Source organism: Chelonoidis abingdonii, chromosome 4 (genome assembly GCF_003597395.2).
Source record: "Chelonoidis abingdonii isolate Lonesome George chromosome 4, CheloAbing_2.0, whole genome shotgun sequence".
In the NCBI taxonomy this organism is placed as follows: domain Eukaryota; kingdom Metazoa; phylum Chordata; order Testudines; family Testudinidae; genus Chelonoidis; species Chelonoidis abingdonii.
The window spans coordinates 47,606,314-47,626,991 of NC_133772.1; the positions used below are offsets into that span (position 1 = coordinate 47,606,314).

General features: G+C 41.4%; 1 protein-coding gene across 1 annotated transcript in view; it reads left to right on the top strand.

The window, feature by feature from the left end:
• PLEKHA7 (pleckstrin homology domain containing A7) overlaps window positions 1–20,678 on the top strand; it is a 334,075-nt gene that overhangs the window by 263,476 nt on the left and 49,921 nt on the right. Inside the window, exons 16-21 of the mRNA XM_032799204.2 lie at window positions 855–923; window positions 1,102–1,182; window positions 3,154–3,303; window positions 5,168–5,269; window positions 18,057–18,165; window positions 19,354–19,592. Coding sequence (XP_032655095.1) covers window positions 855–923; window positions 1,102–1,182; window positions 3,154–3,303; window positions 5,168–5,269; window positions 18,057–18,165; window positions 19,354–19,592 — 750 coding nt within the window. The remainder of the gene's footprint in view (window positions 1–854; window positions 924–1,101; window positions 1,183–3,153; window positions 3,304–5,167; window positions 5,270–18,056; window positions 18,166–19,353; window positions 19,593–20,678) is intronic.

A 20,678-nucleotide genomic window follows, 5' to 3' on the forward strand; every position in this document is an offset into this window, starting at 1 on the left:
TTTTGTAGAATAGGGACCTTACTTTTAAACTAAGGACAAATGGGATCGATGTTTCCTTTGATTATAAATCTGACACAATTGGACTAGTCATTTGTCACTGGTGCTGCTCCACCCCCATCTTCTGACCTGCAGAAACTGCACAGTGTCCTCCAGGTGTGCTCTCAGTGAAACTTCATTTCAAGGCCCTTTCACCAATATCACTACAGTCCCCCATGCTCCCACCTATTTACAGTGTTTGCCAAGCTTTAGGCACTCTCAGCAGGACTTGATGGGAACAGAGGTCTCCCTAGTCTGAGCCCTCTGTGTATTTAACCCCAGCTAGTTCCTCCCTCCTCTCTCTCTCTCCTCTTTTCTTGCACTTCCTTCCTGTGCCTTCTTTAAGCCCTGGGGTGATTGGCCAGTTGAGTTCATTAACCACAATCAGCTTCTCTTGGGGCACTAATTAGCCTATAAGTGATCAGAGTGCAGGCTCACCTACTCTTTATCGTCACTCTATCACATCATTGAACAGCCTAGGTTAACTAATTGGTAATCCTTTGGAATTAGATATTTGATGTACCATTGTCATATTTCAGAGATTTGATATGGCAAGCTTTTTGTAATAATTCTAGAGTCGTACATTTTCTTTTCGTGAAGAAAATAGTATTGATCTATTACTTTTATATAAGTTCTACAATTTATCTAAAATTTCTTATATTTCAAAAGATAAGCCCTTTAGCATTTATTTTTAGTGTCAGTAAATCAAATAGTGTGTTGTCTAGAGCATATAACAAAACTTTTTCTTTATCACTGAAGCATAATTATACTTCACTTTGTCACCAGTCTAATATATCTTTAAACCTTATTCTTTTTAGGTGACAGGGCGTGATGTACTAAAAGAACGAAGTACAAAACCTGTCAAGATTGCAGAAAGTGATATTGATGTAAGTATCAAACATCAATTCAAAACCCTGTCAAATATAGGTACTTTAGCATTTAGCTGTTTCTGTTATACTACAATTGTTCTCATTCTGATCCAAATGAAAATGAAATTTGTGCTACAAAAGAAGGGTTTCTTTCTTTTTTTAAATCTAACTTAAATATATATGGTTTTATTGGTAGGTCAAGCTAAGCGTTTTCTGTGAACAGGACGGGATTCTACAGGACTTGGAAGACAAAATAAGATCCCTTAAGGAAAATAAAGTAATACAATTAAAATTTTTGTTAAGAATAATAATAATAATAATAAATAAATTATCTTGAGCAAACCTTAAAGTTTCTTATTCAGGCTTTTGGGACTCCAAACCAAGCATTAGATTATTGTAATGTACCAATATTGTAATAATTCACTTTGGACAATTTATACAACTCCTTTGTTAAAGAATGAAAATGGTATGTTTTGAATATTACAGATGAGTAATGTATTTGGAAAATATATTTTAAAAAAAGTTTTAATAATGCATATTTTAAAACTACTCACATTTATTTTTGTGACCGCCATTACGAATTTTGCTGAATGCACATTTTCAGAATAGTTTTGTGTTTCTTTTTAAGTTGACAATGGTACGGGGATGGGTCAAGGAAAGGGCTCAATCTATATCATTATTTTATCACAGTTATAAGATTGAAAAAAAGTCTCACCAGGGAAGCAACCGTGTTATCACAGTTAGCAATGTTTTAAAACTTGTGCTAACAAGAACCATATTTAAATACCATTGTAGGTAGTATGATTGCACTAGCATTATGCAAAAGGCTATGAAAAAGGAGAGTTCTGGGGGCCTGGGGTCTTCGGCGGCAGGGGGGTCCTTCCGTTCCAGGACCCGCCGCCGAAGTGCCCCGAAGACCCGCTGCCGGGGGCCCCCCGCCTCCGAATTACCTCCAAAGCGGGACCCGCTGCCAAAGTGCAGCTGGGTCTTTGGCGGTGGGGAGCCCCCGCGACACTTCGGCAGCAGGTCCCGGAATGGAAGGACCCCCTGTCACCGAATTACCGCCGAAGACCCAGCTGCACTTCGGCGGCGGGTCCCGCTTCGGCGGTAATGCGGCGGCAGAGGGTCCTCCTGCCCTGCAGCGGAAGGATCTCCCCCCCCCCGGCGAAGACTGGGAGCGGAAGAAGCTCCGGGGACCCAGGCCTGCAAGAGTTTTCTGGCATCCCCGGAGCGAGTGAAGGACCCCGCTCCAGGGGCCCCAAAAAACTCATGGAGGCCCATGTGGGGTCCGGAGCCTGGGGCATATTGCCCCACTTGCCCCCCCACCCTGGGCAGCCCTGGAAGCAGATCCTGAGTTATTTCAGTGTAGTTAAGCCAATTTACAACAGTTGAGGTTTTAGCTCCAAAAGTCTCAACCAAACTTGCAGTAACTTCTTTGACCTGTTTGGTGCTAAGACAGGGGTTCTCAAACGTTTGTATTGGTGACCCCTTTCACATAGCAAGCCTCTGAGCGCCACCCTCCTAATACTTTAAAAACACTTCTTTATATATTTAACACCGTTATAAAAGTAGGGATTGGGGTGGAGGCTGACAGCTTGTGACCGCCCCCCCCAGGAAATAACTTTGCAGCCCCCTGAAAGGTCCCGACCCCCAGTTTGAGAACCCCTGTGCTAAGACCTTCTTGTTCCTCCCCTCAACATTCTTCCTTCCTTCTGTTTATATCCCATTTAAAAGTCACATAGTAAACGTTTGCAAAAGGACCTTTTCTTCCCTTCTCTTCCTTTCATTGTGTGTGTATAAAACTAACACTTTACTAGCTTTGAGCCCTGCCTATACTCTGGGGCTGCTGACATTAAATGTGCTCATTAAAATGAATGTCTGAATATAGTAGGTAAATTAATTAATTTAGAGGCAGTTTAGGAAAAAAATGCTTTCTACTGTTTGCACAGAAATTAAACATGAAACATTTCACCGCCATTGGTTAATGTTTTTGAAAGGTACAAACACTAAAACAGATTTATAATGGCAATTGTGTTTCAACTTAGTGGTTGCTACCGTAATGGCCCAACGCTTCATACCTTCCAATAATCAGTTTCCTTCTTTGTCCTCTCAGTAAAAGGAAAATCTGTGATTCTCGTGATTTAGAGGAAAGACTTGAGAGGTAGAGAAGATCTTTCATATTCTCAGTAGTAAATCAGTACAGACCCATACAAATATAAGTCTATTGCTATTTTCCTTTTTTCTTTAGGACCAGTTGGAATCTGTTTTGGAGGTTTTACATAGACAGATGGAACTGTACAAAGACCAACCACTGCATGCAGAAAAAATTTCTTCCCAGCAGAGACTTTTGCAAGAGGACCTCATTCATATTCGGGCTGAAATATCCAAGGCATCCACTGTATGTGTTCAGTGCTTCCAAAGAAATGCTAAACTAAGCGCTAGACTAAAATGAATTACTTTTCAGACATAGGGCTAAATCCTACAAACCAATTTAGATAATGTACAGAATATGAAAACAAATCATGCAGATCTGTCTTTTTAATGGAAGTGTTAATTGCAAACCTTTGTTCCAGTCTCCACTGGTATCCTGGTATAAACTAGATTAGTGGTTTTCAAACTTTCTTTCTGGGGACTTAGTTGAAGAAAATTGTTGATGCCCATGACCCAGTGGAGCTGGGATGAGGGGTTTGGGGTGTGGGAGGGGCTCTGGGCTGGGGCAGAGGGTTGGGGTGCAGGAGGGGGGTTATGGCTCTGGGATGGGACTGGGGATGAGGGGTGTGGGAGGAGGCTCTGGGCTGGGGCAGGGGGTTGGGGTGCAGGAGAGGGTCAGAACTCTGGGGTGGGACTGGGGATGAGGGGTTTGGGGTGCAGGAAGGGGTTCCAGGTTAAGGGGGGGACTCTGGGCAGGGGATTGGGGTGTGGGGTTGGAGTGCGGACTTACGGGTTTTCGTCTGTCCTGGCACCGCGGACAGCGCCGCACCTTGGAAGCGGCCAGCAGCAGGTCTGGCTCCTAGGTGGTGGTGTGCAAGTGGCTTTGGTCCACTCTCACCCTCAGGCACCGCACTTCCTTCCTCCCCCCCCCCAGTTCCTATTGGCTGGCTGGTGCTTGGGGCAGAGTCGCTTCTGGGATGCAGCGCGGTGTCGAAACAGGTAGGCACCAGCCTACCTTACCTGGGCAGCACCACTGGTGGGACTTTTAATGTTCTGGTCGGCAGTGCTGACCAGAACAACTCAGTGCCTGACATGCTGCAACCCACTATTGGGTCACAACCTGAAGTTTGAAAAATGCTGAATTAGATTCCCTGGAACTTTTCTAGGTGGAAAAAGGAGTTGGGTCTTACCCTGGAGTATTAGCCAGTATTTTCTGTCTCTCAGTTACCACAACCTAATAAGAATAAACTTTAATAAAGTCACCACATCAAATTAATATTATGTTTCATTAATAGGCCACACAAGAAAGGGAATTTTAAACCCATTTAGCACTCTGTACTCAGCCATGTAATTCCTAACTCCTACAGCACATGAGGACAGTTTTTAGAAAACTGCCTCTAAAATTGTACTCACAAGTCTTGTGTGTATAAGTCAAGTAAATTAAAATGTCTACATCATATACTTGCACATATGCAGTGTTTTGTGTTTGCAGACAACGCACTGTTTTATGGGCTGTGTTGAAATTTTACATAGAGGTGTGTAAAATCAAATCATCTTTCACTATTTTGAGTCAGAAAGCAGAATGTACAGCTGCAGATGTTAACCATAATGTAAATGACTTAAGGATCCTCTGGTGGCTCCGACTCAGGGGTGAATTTGTACCAACATTTTAGAACTCTGTTAAAATAGTATGTTCAGTTTTACACATTACAGAAGTAAAGTGAACAGGGAATTGAAATTAAGTTGTCTTCCTTCAAGAATTCATATCAGTGCCTAGATTCCTTTGAACGCCTGCTTTGTCCTTAAATAACTAATAGAGCATTCTGTGTTTGCAGATTATCAAAACATTTCTAGCTAAAGATTCTGAACTCTGTCCTGCAAGGTGTGGAGCAGTTGGGCCGCAACCCAGTAAAGCATTTAAGCTCATGCTTCACTTTAACCTCATATCATTACATTCTGTTCAGAACAGATCATTTTTCTTTTTTCAATGGAACAACCTAATCCTTAAAGTTAAAAACATGCTTATTTTTTAACTGGCTGAAAGATAGAGTGCTGTGTACCTTTTATTGCTTATTGTAGGGTTGCATTGAAACCTTTCTCTTTGCCAACAGGAAATGGAAAATGCTTGGAATGAATATCTGAAATTGGAAAAGGATGTGAACCAGCTGAGGCAAGCCTTACAGGAACAGATGAACAGATCATTCTTTCCTCAGGTGAGTCTGTTTTCAGGTACTAAATTACTGTTGTTGAGATCTTGACTAAACTCAAAAATGATTAACTCCTGGGAGGAAGTCTCTCAAATGCTTGTTCTGTGTGGGGAATACTGGAGGGTTCCCTGCCTACTGCTCCTGCTGGACATATCCAAAGTCAGCAAACTATACTTCAAGATACCTCGCTAGCTTGAATGAAACATGTATTTAAGAATTTCATATTAGCTTTAATATTAAATACAGAAACAATCATTTGCTTTTGTCCTTTTGTTTTTAAATTAATTTTGATACGGGAAATTTAAACATGCCATATAAATATGTTCCTGATCAGGGAGACATGCCTGAAAGAAGAGAAGTACTAAACATAGGCTGACATTTGTCACAGGAAAATAATTAGAAAGTCTGCAGAAGTTTCTTCTTGGAGAATTAACCATTGGTTGAAACCTGGAGTATGAGATCCTGCTAACAATGATATAGGAGAGTAAAGAGAACTAAACAGAAAAATTCTGTTTCCTAAAATCTCAACATCTATCATTTAGAAGTGTTGGGTTGGGGGAGGGAGGAGTTAGAAGCATTAGCTGGCAAAGGATATGGGCAATCCACTGGCAGGGCATCAGTACTAATGCAAACCTGAGAACATACATGGGCAGGGAAGCGCCATTAAAAAGTCACCATTTACTAACACCATAGTGTGGTATTTAAAATATTGGAAGTCTCTCCAATCATACTGTTCATGCAAGGCTATTGTAATGAATGTCCCATGATTCAGGTGTTGTATTTACAGCTGCAGATGTTTGAAACTGCTTTTAACAGATCCTTGTTATTCCTGAACTTAGGATAAACAGCTAGGAAGATATTCATTTTCTATATGTTTAATTCCTAAATGCTGCTGACTCCTCGGATTCTTAACTCTGAAGTATCCACTAATGCCTGTTTGTATTCTACATTCTTTTGGCTCATAAAGTAGAAAAATGGTGGTAACATAGCAATGAGATGTCTAGCTTTATTTCTAGTGCTGTAAATGTTTTTCATAACGTTGTGTCTGTGCAAATTTGTCAGTGTTTTATTAGATGCTGTCATTTTTGACATTAATAACTTTTTAATTTATAAGTCTGTGCAGGACTCCCTAGTTTTCCCTAGTTTATTTGATCTGTCTTTGTTGGTTCATCTATCTATTTTTAAGGTCATCAGTCACTGACATGCTATTTTCCTTACTTGTTCTCTGTCATGTTGGGATATTAGTGGATGGTTATTACTGCAGATCCCTTGTAAATTGATACAACTGTTTAGAACTTATCAGTGATTGAAAGTGATCTGAATTTTAAACCAATTATTTAATTTTGAATCATGCAGAGAAGTGCTATTTTCATCTGTCATCTTATTTGCAAAATTGAATGTGCAATGCCAGATTTTTTCTACATACCCGTTGTTTGTAATTATTGCTTTTTATCCTTAGAGCAGGGTAGGTTGTTGAGGGTATTTTTACATTCATCTTTACAAAGCATTATCATAAACAAAAAAGCAAAAACAGCAACAACAATGTGAGCATTCAAATTCCTGGCTATTTATCTGGATATTTCCTACCAAAAGACAACAGCAATTATATTTTAAAATTCTTATCTGGTTACACTGTACTTCTGACCCATTATCAATTAGTCCCTTTGTTTTGATTGTTATCAGCTAAACCTCTTCTATCAAATTATGGATTTGAGAAGCTTTTTATAGTGTATCATCCGTCTTAAATTCCATTCCCTTGCTTCTAAAGAAGTCATCTCTCAACCTTGATGCCTGGGCAGCTTTGAGTGCCAGAATATTATTGAACTGAAGCCAACTGTATAACATACCATACCAAAGAAACTTAATTAACTTAGAGTTAAAGTTGCCCAAATTCATGTCCTGTCAACTCAAAAAACCCATTAAGGAAATTAATACTGGTCATATCTCAATACTGAATACACTTCACCAAAGGTCAGAATTTCAGTTGTGCATTTGAACATCGTCAGGAACTGCGTTTGTACATTGTAGTTGATTATGCACTCTCCCTGTGCCCTCCTTCCATATCCTAAAGCTGTTCCCAATAGTTGGAAAGGACAGGGAGAATTCTATCCAAATTGTTTTGAGTTGCTAGTAGTTTGACTACAAAGGCAGCATTTTCCCCAAGGGAACCTCCACTGTCTCATCAGAGGGACCCTTGATCTGATACCTTAGCAAGACTCCCGACTCGTAAGATTAAGATGCCCTGTGGGGTAGGGAGGACATGGATAGAGAGTGACATTGACATTAACATGGGAAGTGGGTGAAGCAGGCTTTCCTAGTTGCTAGTTCAGTTGTCTAACCTAATTTCCAAGCTGGTTTCCTGATCCCTCCCGTTGCATGTTTTTTTCCTTATGTTTTACTAACATGAAGTTCTTCTTTCATTCCTGTCTTGTCAGGTCAACAGTGATGATGGGGCAGAGTGAAGTCTTTCCATCACTCTCTATCTTGTGCCACCTCCATGGCTTCATTCATCTTTAATATTTTCATTGTATGTCATTCTTTACCATATTTATCCAGCTTATCTTTGGTCTTCCTCTATTCCGAGTGTCTTGCAGTTAGGTATGTATCGCAATTTATAGTGTCCTTTCTGGGTCCATTCTTAACATCTGTCCAAACCATTGCAATCATCTTTCTGGAACCTTCTGTAACAGCATTTTTTCTCCAAAGCTGTTTTCCTGTCTCTTCCTTTTTTATTTTCTGCTGTCTTGAAATTCTCAGGATTCCCCTCCACCAGTTCATATCTGCGGTCAAAATCTTTCGTTCATGGCCGTTCTTCATACGCTGGTATTCCTACCTGTCAGCAGTATTAGCATGACAGCGTATGTGAGACAACTGACTTTAAATAAAAACAAATGTCATTAGCCTTCTAGATCTTGCAGAGTTTTCCGAATGCAATACTAGCTGGTCTGATTCTTCTTTTTACATCATCTTCACAATTCTCATTCTTCAGTACCAGTCCTCCAAGGTACACACGTTTCCACTTATTCTAGTTCTTTATCTCCAAGTTTGGTATTTACTTTTCTCTTGTCTTCTCATTGCCATAATTTTTGTCTTCTCCATGCTGATCTTTAAGATGAATTTCCTGCTTTTCCAGTTTACCTTGTTGGTTATTCTTTGTAAATCCTCCTTGATCAATTCTGCAACCTCGGTGGTTATGTTGTCACTTCCCAGAGCCCTTTTTTTTCCCCCAAACTTTCTATCAAGACATTTAATACAACTTCTAAGAATTCCAGAATCTCCTCTCCTTTGTTTGTGCTGGGAAGCTTCTCCAGGATCATTTCATCTACTCTGTTCTTTGCATTATATAGCTCTTCAAAATGTTCTTTCCATTGTTTATTCTTTGCTTGTTCATCCTCAATTATTTGTCTGCACTTGTCATTCACCACCACCATCTTCATTTCATATATCCCTTTCAGTTCTCTTATCTTGTGATATAACCAGTGTTCCCTCTAATTTTCCCACACATGTGTGGAATGAATTTTGTTATGGTCACCAGTATGGAGGTGACACATCACCTTCATATTGGTACACATAACAAAATTAATGTGGGTGGGGTGAGTGGTTCAGAATGTGGGAGGGGGCTCAGAGCTGGGGCAGAGGGTTGGGGTGCAGAGGTGTGAGGACTCCTGCTGGGGGTGTGGTCTCTGGGGTGGGGCTGAGGATGAGGTGCTCAGGGCTGGGGATGAGGGTTGTGGTGCGGGCTCTGGGGTGGGACCAGGGATGAGGGCTCAGGGCTGGGGCAGAGAGTTGGGGTGTGGAGGGGTGAGGGCTCCAGCAGGGGATATGGGCTGTGGGGTGGGGCCAGGGATGACAGGTTTGGGGTCCAAGAGGGTGCTCCAGGGTTATGGTAGGGAGAGAGGACTCCCCCCAGCACTCTCTCCCCACAGCAACTCTGGGGCTGGGGCCATGGGATAAGCGCCCCTTCCCCAGCCACAGCAGGTGTGGGACAGGGCAGGGTTGGGATCAGGGGAGGGGAGACCAGCCCGACCACTGGTGCCTCTACCTTAGCAATGATCTTTCATCGCCCACCGAGAACCAATCACAAAGCCTTCTCTCCGGGGCCAGGGCATGTGGGCCAGCACAGACTACAAATCCCAGTACACATTACATCCTGGAATGGGAAGGTCAGAACAGCAGGAGGTGCCTGATAGTCCGTGCTTCTTCACAGCTCTAAGCCAATTAGAGTACTCTTCACCATGAGCCATGAGAATACAAACCAAACAGCGCCTGAGTTGGTGTGAGGATTTGGACCAATTAGTGCCTGCCCCAGCTGTAGCAGGTCTGGGATGGGACTAGGTTCTGGGTGCTCCTCCTCTGGCCGCGGCAGGTCCGGGCCAGAGCTGGGTTCAGGATGTCCCGGCTGCAGCAGATCCAGGGCTGATTTGGGGCCGGGGGAGCAGCGGCCCGGTCCCGGATGGGCGGGTTCCCTGAGCACCTGCATGGCACTAAATAGGCTGCTGCACAGCCCCACAGCTTACAGGGAATTTAGGATACAACCCCATATCACATTCTCATTATGTATTCTTCTGCTTCTTTACATTGTTTGCTTATCCAATTGTTTCTGTCTCTCTCTGCTTTCTGTTTTATCTCTCTGGTCACCTTTTAGACTTGTCCTCATATTTTATTCTTCTTCAGCTTCCTAAGCTTGTCACTCAACAGCAGCACTTCATCTATTATCCACCTTGGTTTCTTCATTTTGACCTTCTAGCCCAACATTTGTAATCCTACTGTACACTGTTCCATGTCTCTTCAACTCATGTTCCATGTCTTATTTCTTCATTCAGCAGTGACAGAATGTTTTCCTCACAGCTTCTTTGCATTCTTTCCTAATATCTGGTGTGGCTGAATGCACCCCTCTATTTACACCCTACACACTATTGTAATAATCCTTGTACAAAATATGCCATGTTGAGGTATCATTGAAAACTAATAACTAGCTGGTCAATAATATTCTTGTGAAATGTATGTAGCAACATTATATGTAAAATTATGAACATAAGCTGAAGTTATGACTGAAATATGGTTACCAGACAAGTCTGGGGAGTGGATAAATTTGTTTCTCAAAGGCAAAGAACAAGCTGATGCTTTAGCCAGTTGTCAAAGCTGTCAAGTGGCCATTTTTTGGCAAAGAAGTGGGGCAGAAACAGATCAGTTTATATTTTAGCAGCCAACAGCATGGAACCTCTTTCACCACAAGACTCCATGACTCCAACCTCACAGCAGCAATGAACTATATCTAGGGGTAACCCTCTGCAAAACACATTTCAAAGGGTGACTGGAGTATAAACATGAAGTACAAAAATAGCCCCAAGGTGTCTCTCCCTATCTATCGCTCTTTCAACTAAGAAGATAAAAGAAGTAGCCATTTGACTTTGGGAAAGATCCTAACCTGAAATTTGGTCAGCCCTGTTGCTGGGAGCACATGCTAAGAATTTTATCTTGAACCAAGTCAAGTTTGTTAAGTTTTGGTACTAGAAAGTGTTTTTATCTCTGTCTCTTGTAACCATTTCTGACTTTAGTACCTTGTACTTGTACTCACTTAAAATCTATTCTATATAGTTAAAGTCTATGAGACTAAGTTAATTTAAGCTCAGAAGGGACCGTTGTGATCATCTAATCTGACCTCCTGTACATCACAGGCCAGAGAACCTCACACGTGTCCTCCTGTAATAGATCCATAAAGTCTAGCTGAGTTGCTGAAGTTCACAACTCATGATTTAAACATTTCAAGTTACAGAGAATCCACTATTTACTCTAGCTCTGTCATAAACAGATAGCTAAGGGTTAATGTTTCTTTTACCTGTAAAGGGTTAACAAAGGGAACCAAACACCTGACAAGAGGACCAATCAGGAAACCGGTTTTTATCAAAGCTTAAGGGAGGGAATTTGGGTTTTTTTCTTAGTCTTGGTCTTTGTCTGTTCTGTGCTCTCTCAACTATGAGAGGATCTATTTCCAGTCCTCTTATCTTCTGTTTCCCAGTTGTAAGTACAAAGTATTTGCATCTGTGTATCTGGCTGGTGAGTCTTTATGTGTATTTGGCTATAAGTACTTTAAATTGTATTGTTTTTAAGGCTGTTTATCCCTTTTCTATTGTTTGTTCATTTCTATAAGTTGAAAACCCCTGTATTTTTACCATCTAGATTACAGAGAACTATTACTCTTCTTTCTTTCTTTTTTTATTAAAAGTTTTGCTTTTTAAGACCTGTTGATTTTTTTTCTAGTTGACCCACCAGGAAATTGGGAGAAAGGAAAGACGGGGGAGGGGAAAGACTGCTCTCTGTGGTTAACTCTCCTAGTGTCCCAGGGCAGGAAGAAGCTATGGGGGAAGAGAGAGAGAATCTTTTCTGTTTCCTTGTCTTTGGGTTCGTCTCTTTGTGGAAGAGAGAGAACATGTTTCTTGGTATTGTGATGTAAAGAGGTTGCATCAGTAACTCTCAGGTTAGCCCAGAGAGGAAATTCTGGGTGGAGAGGTGGGAATGGTTATTTCCCTTTGTTGTAGACTCAGGCATCTGAGTCTTGAGGGTTCCCAGGAGGTTTTGGGAGACCAGAGTGAGCCAACACTGGAAGTTGGCTGTGGCAGCGATATCAGATCTAAGCTGGTAAAAGCTTAGAGGTTCATGCTAGCTTCTCAGGTTATGAACGCTAAGGTTCAAATCTGAGTAGGAAGCTATGACAAGCGTAAATCAGCAAGTGACTCATGCCACAGGCTGTAGAGGAAGGCAAAAAAATAAATCAAAAAACCCCAGAGTCTCTGCCAATCTGACCTGGGGAGAAATTCCTTCTGGCCCCAAATATGGCGATCAGTTGGACACTGAGCATGTCAGCAAGACTCACCATGCAGACCACCTGGAAAGAATTCTCTATAGTAACTCAGAGTCCTCTCCATCTAGTGCTCCATCTCCAGCCTCTGGGATTTTTGCTACTAATAGTTGCAGATGGGCCATATGCCACTATAAGCAGTGTCATCGTACCATTCCCTCCATAATTTATCAATCTCATTCTTGAAACAGCTTAGGTATTTTGCCCCACTGCCCCTTGGAGGACTGTTCCATAATTTTACCTGATGATTATAAATCTTTCTCTAATTTCACGCTGAACTTGTTGATGACCAGTTTATATCCATTAGTTTTTCTGTCAAAAATGGACTTAATTACTCCTTTCCCTCCCTGGTAATTATCCCTCTGATGTACTGATAGAGAACCATTATATCTCTCTCAGCTTCTTTTGACTAGGCTAAGCAAGGCAAGCTCTTGAGTTCCTTTCATAAGGTAAGCATTCCATTTCTCGATCATCCTAATAGCCCTCTCTGCACCTGTTTCAGTCTGAATTGATCTTTCCTAAAATGGGAGTTTGGGTTGCACATAGTATTCTGTGATGGATGTTAGATGGAATGGGATCTGAGTTACTAAGAGAATTCTTCCTGGGTGCTGGCTGGTGAATCTTGCCTACATGCTCAGGGTTTAACTCTCCGTATTTGGAGTCAGGAAGGAATTTTCCTCCAGGGCAAAATGGCAGGAGCCCTGGAGTTTTCGCCTTCCTCTGCAGCATGGGGCACAGGTCACTTGCTGGAGATTCTCTGCAGCTTGAGGTTCTAAACCACAATTTGAGGACTTCAATAACTCAGACATAGGTTAGGGTTTGTTATGAAGTGGATGGGTGAGATTCTGTGGCCTGCATTGTGCAGGAGGTCATACTGGGTGATCATAATGGTTCCTTCTGACCTTAAAGTCTATGAGTCTATTCCAGATGAGGTCTCACCAGTGCCTTGTATAGTGACAATAATACTTCCCTATGTCTACTGGAAATACCTCACCTGATGCATCCTAGGATTGCATTAGCCTTTTTCACAGCCTCATCACATTGGCAGCTTATAGTCAACCTGTGATCAACCAGTACACCCAGGTCTTCCTTTTCCTCTCACTTCCAATTGATACATCACCAGCTTATAGCAAAAATTCTTGTTGATAGTCCCTAAATGCATGACCTTGCACTATTCTATTTCAGCCCATTTCTTTTACTTCAGTTTTCAAGGTCCTCCAGATCTTCTTGTATGATATTCCAGTCTGATCCTATTTTCATATTAAAATCTCTCATCACCAATAACAAGTCTTGTCCTGAAACTTTTTATATAGTTTCCTATAGATTGTTATAAATGCTTCAATTTCTTCCTTTGGTGCTGCTAAGGTTACTTCATATATTTGTACTATCATAACTGCAACAGATTTCATTTGTGTATCTCACCTTCAGAATACAAGATACCGAGTTAAATGAAATGAGAGCCTGGCTTGCCTTTAGTTTTAGCATCAACACAGCTCTGTCCTAATGTCCATCATCTTCTCTTCCTGATGTCAATATCCTATGTTCATCAAAGTAGACCATTCCAGACTAACCTATCTGGTCTATCTTTCTTGGACAAGATAACTGAATTTTGTAGGCGAGGAAGAGTGGTAGATATAATACATCTGGATTTTAGTAAAACATTTGATATGGTCCCCTATGGAAAATTAGTAGTGAAGATGGAGAAGATGAGGATTAGTACAATAAATTGTAAAGTGTGTAAGGAACTGGCTACAGTGAAGCCAGTGAGTTGTACTGAAAGAAGAACTATTGGGCCTGAGGAAGGTTACTAGTGGAGTTCCTCAAGAATTGGTCTTGGGACCAATCTTATTTAATATTTTCAATTAATGATCTTGGCATACAAAGTACAAATGTGCTAATGAAATTTGCTGATGATACAAAATTGGGGGGCATTGTCAGTACAGAGGAAGATTGGAATATTATACAGGAAGAATTGGATTGAGGACTGTAGTAATAGAAATGGGATGAAATTTAATACTTTAGAATGGAAGGTCGTGTACGTAGGGATTAACAACAAGAATTTCTGCTATAAGCTGGGAGCTCCTTAGTTGGAAATGACAGACGATAAGAAAGACGTTGGTGTATAAGACTATGTCTACACTGTCCACCTTACATTGGTGCGGCTGTGCCGCTGCAGCCACACCATTGTAAGGTGCTCTGTGTAGCTGCTTTTTATTGCCGGGAGAGAGCTCTACCGGCAAAAAAATAAAACCACCTCCAATGAGAGGCAGTAGCTTCATCACCAGGAGCCCAGCTCCTGACAACAAAGCGTTGTCCACACCAGCACTTTTCGTCGTCAAAACTTTTATTATTCGGAGGTGGGGTGTGTTTTTTCATACCCCCGAGTGACACAGGTTTTAACAACGGAAGTGCAAGTGTAGACATAGCCTTAGTCGATTGCAGGATAACTACAGGCCACTAATGTAATGTGGCTGAGCAAAAAGCAAGATATGTCAGGCAAGGGATTTCCAGTGGAGATAGGGAAGTATTAATACCACTGTATAAAGCAGTAGTAAGACCTCATCTGGAATACTATGTATGATTCTGGACACCCATGTTGAAGAAAGATGGACTCAAACAGGCACAGACAAGGGCTACTAGGATGATCAGGACAATGGAGAGCCTATGGAGACTAAAAAAACTTGGCTTGCTTAGCCTAGCAAAATGAAGGCTGAGAGGGGATGTAATTGCTCTATAGAAATACTTCTCGGGGGTAAACGAGCTATTTCAGCTAATGGACAATGTTGAGACAAGAACACATGGGTATAAATTGGGCTGGAATAAATTTAGACTGGAAATTATTAGGATTCTATCCATCAGAGGAGTGAGATTCTGGAACAGATTTCCAATAGGAGTAGTGGGGGAAAACAACCTAATGAGTTTTAAGATGGAGTTTGGTAATTATATGATGGGATTGCCTGTGATAGCAAGGGACTGGTCTCTGTGACCCAAGGGATTCCATCCAGTTGTATGATCCTAGGTGTGTTTTGGGGGCCAGGGAATTAGCAGGGAGCTTACCAGCAAATGTTGGCATCTCCAACTTGGAACATCTTAGCCTCTGCAGCTTAAGTCCCATTCTGATAAGACTAGTAACCTCTGGCAACCACTGAAATATTCATCAAAGGAAAAAACTGCCTCCTAGGAAAACTGCTAGCTCTGTTCCTCAAGCACTTTTGGTTACAAGTCTTTCCCAAGGATTGGATGGGAATGGAGATTTATTTAGACTTTAAGATAATAAGTCTATCCGATTCTGGGTTTTGTCATATTGGCAGAGCAGTGTAGGAAAACGTAACTTACATTGTTACACCTGTGCACTTGCTCTGTTTGTGTGTATGTGTGTGTATATAAAAAATTATTCTGGCTGAGATTTTGACAAATGGTTTTGGGTGCCCAATTTAAAAATGTTGAAGGGGCCTGACTTTCAGAAAGTGCTGATGTCCAAATCATGGGCCTTTATGTTGTTTCAAATTGAAGCACACAAAATCAAAAGTGATTCTGAAAATCATTTTCTCTATGTATGGAGGAATTTAGGCTCCAGAGCAGTTCATCTACCATCTTGCATACTTTTATTTTATTTTTAAAAAGTGGTCCTTATGGAACATTATCAAATGTTAATAAAGGCATAGATTTCAAGTTGCTGGAGGGAACAGTTGATACTGAACACTAGCGTAAAATGTCCATTCATCAGAAGGTTAAGAACTCAAGGGTTCAGGCAGCCTGTTCAAGCGAAATCTTTATTTTAGAGTGGTGATTGATGCCATTTTGCCTGAGGGGAGGGACCTGGGCAAGCGGGAATGAACTCAGATGTGGGTTTTTTTTGTGAGTTTTAGCTTCTCATTTAAGTGTTTATCCTGTAGTTTTATCACTCTGAATTATGCTTCTGTGCTGGAAAATTTAAGGAAATGATTTATTTATTAAAGCCAACTTTTCTTGCCTTGCACATAAAGTATATTTACATCTTCTTTGTAAACATTAATCTGTGACTGCTCATACTTTAAAATATATTCAACTGTTTAACTTTCTAGATCTACTCTGTTTGAGTCAAGATTTAAGTAATGGAAAAAATCATAGAATTATAGGACTGGAAGGGACCTTGAAAGGTCATCTAATTCAGTCCCCTGCACTCAAGGCAGGACTATTATCTAGAAATAATATTGAAAATTCCTTATTCTGTATACTACTTCAGCACTGATGGAAGGTGCATTTTTTGAGTTGGTTCAAAGTTTTTCTGACTGGTTACCTTTTTATGTGTTCACTGTAAATTCATCATTCAATATCCTGCAACGTGATTCTTCTCAGGAAGTTGAAGTGGAACAAGTATGATTGTCTAGTTTGTGTCTTGATCTTTCAGTAAATATTGCATCTGTCCTGTGAGTCTACTACTAGCAAATAACATTCTCCATTGTATAAACGTCTGGCTCCTTGGCACTCTACTTTCTGATACATAGCCTAACTGAATATACTTTCCAGGTCCAAGAAAGCAAAAGTAAAGCATTTTATCTCCCTTTACTAGTGCTAGGAGGTTTAGGAGCCAGTAATGAAGTTTATCTTTTCTTTCAAGACAACGCTATGTTATATGGATTAATTAGATGCTATTTTTCGCCCTCATGATAGGTGAGTGTTGTGTTGTCAGGCTCTTTTGAATGGTCCTCAGGCTTAACTTTCTTAGTGACCCTTCTAGTTCACTAAGTGTACAGGAAAAATTGTGAATTTAGTTCCACTTCTTAACGTTTTTGTTCAGTACTGGAGATGTTAAAGATACTACATCCGGGACATTGCCAGCTTTCTTACAAAGCTGTGAATTGTCCTGTCAGTTTCCCCAATCAAAAACAGACAGAAGAAGAGACAGGAAACGGGAGGAAAATAGATGGTCCTATTATGGTCTAGTGGTAGGTTAGGTTAGCAGTCTACAAAAGTTAAGTTTTCAGAACAAAGTTCAGCAAGGTTTCAGCATGCAACAGGCCATACTAGGGGCGGGGGAGACAGGAAGCAAATGACTGTAACAACTGTCCTGCTGTGAAGCTTCAAGCCACACATGTAAAGGAAAAGGTGTGAGTGACTGCTTCCAATTCCCCTCATCCCAGCTGTCATTTGTGACAAAATCTGGTCACTCAGAGTAGATTGAATAAATCTTCATAATACAAGTGAAATATTTAACAGTGGTGACATTTAAAGTGTTATAAATAGTACCCATTCAAATGAACGGAGCAGTTCACACCTCAGAGCTGTTTCAGATTCTCTGTAAACCCTGGCCATTTACATGGTTTGGTTTTTACTTGTTTTACATTCTGAAGGTTAAAAGCTAGAGACTATCTTTTTATTTTAAATTAAAGCTGGGATTCTAGAGAACAATTCAGACGTATTTCTGTGCTCCTCTCGACTCCCCCACACCTCCCCAAACTTGGGGAAACACTGCATTACTTATGGCTCCACGTATAGGTAGGACATGTTGTGAACCAACAGCAGCAAGAGGTCTGAATGTTTGCTCTTACTTCAGAGAATTATTTAACCTACTTCCAGACTCCTAGGCATGCATGCAAACTTTGGAAAACTGGATATATTTTGACGTCATAGTCAGGGATAGGCACCAGAGTGATAAGGAAGCCAATCTCTGTTTGAACGCATATGTAAAACTACTTAGTTGATCTCTTGCGTGGATGGTACTCTGTTCCCACCAGCATAATCATGTAAAAAGACTCTTATAATTCTGAACTGGCTGAATTAAGATGCTAACATTTGTGTTATGCCCAGTTTTTTCCTATAATCTTTCCAAGCCGTGTAGCCTGTGTTCAAGTGTCACTAAAATGTTTGGCTCAAACTAGCTATAATAAATGAAACTGACAAAATCTTGGGATTGAACTGATTTTTAAAATCTTTCCTTTTACTAAACATTAGGAGAAAACACAAATGCAAAAAGATTTATGGAGAATTGAAGATGTCACAGCTGGCCTAAGTGCAAATAAAACAAACTACAAAGTTATAGTAGATTCTATAAAAAATCCAGGTAAGAGAAACTGAGTAAAGAAATTAAACTATATCTAAATTCATCTGAATCTCTTAGGTCTGTGGAATTGGTCTAGAAGTCTTGAGGTCATCATTTATTATAGAATCTCCAGTACTTCCTGCTGCTGGTTGTGTTAAGAGTCTCCTTATCCCAGTAACCAGGGCCGGCTTTATGACCCACGGGGCCTGATTGGAATACTCGTTGGTCTGGGGCTTCGGTGGCACTTTGGCAGTGGGGGGTCCGCTCTGGGACTTCCGTGGCACTGAAGGACCCCCTCACTGCTGAAATGCCACTGAAGACTCCCAGAGTGGACCCCGCCGCCACCAAAATGCTCCTGAAGACCCCCAGAGCAGGGCCCCGTTGGGCGCAGGCATGGGGCCCAATTCCGGGGAATCAGGGGAATCGGCGTAAAGCCGGCCCTGCCAGTAACATCACCCTTTCTCACAGGTATTTTTGTACTTACTGATGGAACCAAGAAATGCCAAGGCATAAGAAAAGAAACAAGGGAATAAGTTAGCCAAACCTGAAAAATTGTTTTAATCCTTATAACTCTCACTCTTACAGTTGCTATCCTGCCCATCACCTGACAGCTCCTCCCACCTGCAGTCTGTCTGCCTTTTCCACTTGATCCTGCCCCCTCCCCTGCCTGCACTTCACACTGTTTTCCATTGTGGGGAATGGCTGGCGGACAGAACAAACAGCCTTCTGTTGTAGGAAAAAGTGAAGTGAGAAGGTGTATATGGGCTGCATGCTAGTCTGCTTCGTTGGACTTCACAGAATAGAGCCAGTAGATTGGGGAAGTGAAAGTCAGTTGGATGCCTTATGTAGATTCAGTTTGTATCATATGCATGAGTATATTTATTAACATTATTTACCATTTACCTGTAAACAGAGTGTGAATTTGTTTTGAGATCATATTAATTTATTTTTAAAATACAGCTATAGACACCTATCTATGTCCAGGTGTCTGGATGTTTTATGGCATCGCCATAACATCATAGGTTTTTACATCTTAAAAATATAGTCTATAGTCAGAATAATGAGGGAAGTTTAAGGTTTTTCAAAAGCCAGCACATAGATGCATACTGCTTATTATTTAGTGTGATGTTCTTGTGGGAAAAGTGTGTGCTCATGATGTAGATATAAGGCCCATACAACTTTTAACTTATTTACCTGTTTCCACCATAGAAAGAAAAACAGTGCCTTCATTTTCTCAGCCTATAGTGCCTTCATTATCAACTTCTCTCACGACTATGGAGAGCAAACATTCTACTCAGCGAACTCCTCCATCCAGTCCTGTTAAGTCCTCTTTGGAGGTTAGGCTATTTCCACAGCCTTATTCTCAGCCTAGAACACAGTCTCAACCACAACAGCTGAAAAAAGTTGAGCATCCTCTTCAGTCACCAGTGAAGCTAAAGTCAAAAATTGTAAGTATTACTACTACGAATTAAGTGTAAATCTATCTACTGCTCTCACTACCATTGTATCTGAGGAGCTAATGCTATATGTGAAAACATTTTATAAATAATCCCTTCCTTATCAATGTGAAGCCCAGGCCACATTGCAGAATTTAGCCTGGTAAGGAGAAACGGGCTCAGGTTCTAAAATTGTCCTGAATCTGTTCACAGTTTGGGGTTTGACACTGAGCATATTGCACCTGGCTTTAAGTTTTCATTAAACAAGGTTCACGTGTAGTTCTAATTGTGAAAATGGAAGGCATTCATCAGCAAATATTCCACAAAATAGAGGAATTTCCGAGTTGTGTAGAGTTTGATGTATTCAAGCTAGCAGGATCTGATGAAATTCACACTAGGGCACTTAAGCAATGAGCTGAAGCAATCTCGGAACCATTAGCAATTATTTTGAGAATTCATGGAGGAAAGGTGAGGTCCCAGAGGAATGGGGAAGGGCTAATATAATATCTATTTTAAAAAAGGGGATCAAAGAAGACCAGTCAGCCTAACGTGGATATCTGGCAAGTTCTTCTTCGAGTGATTGCTCATATCCATTCCAGTAGGTGTACGCGCCGCGCGTGCACGTTCATTGGAAGACTTTTACCCTAGCAACTCCAGCGGGCCGGCAGGTCGCCCCCTAGAGTGGCGCCGCCATAGCGGGTAATATATACCCCTGCACCTGCCAGCCCGCCCGCTCCTCAGTTCATTCTACCGCCGTGTCGGTCGTTGGAGACTAGTGAGCGCGGCATAGTGTCCTCCACGTCCTCCGCTTCTTGTTCATCGTTACTCCTAGTTCCTATTCTAGTTTTAATATAGTTCACTTAGTGTAGTATAGTTAAGTTATAGTTCTGAGTGTATATATTAGCGAATTATATGATTAAATTCCGTGGGCGCAGTGCCCTCTCAACCGCACCCGGCGCCGCCAGGCCTGTTCGAGGCTTTCAGTGTGTTCAAACACCGGCTCGTCCTAGTACAGAAGGCCGAGCTAACCAGCGTCCCCCATGAACGTACATATAACTGGCGACTGGATGAAGACGCCTGACGCTGGTGAAAAAGTTG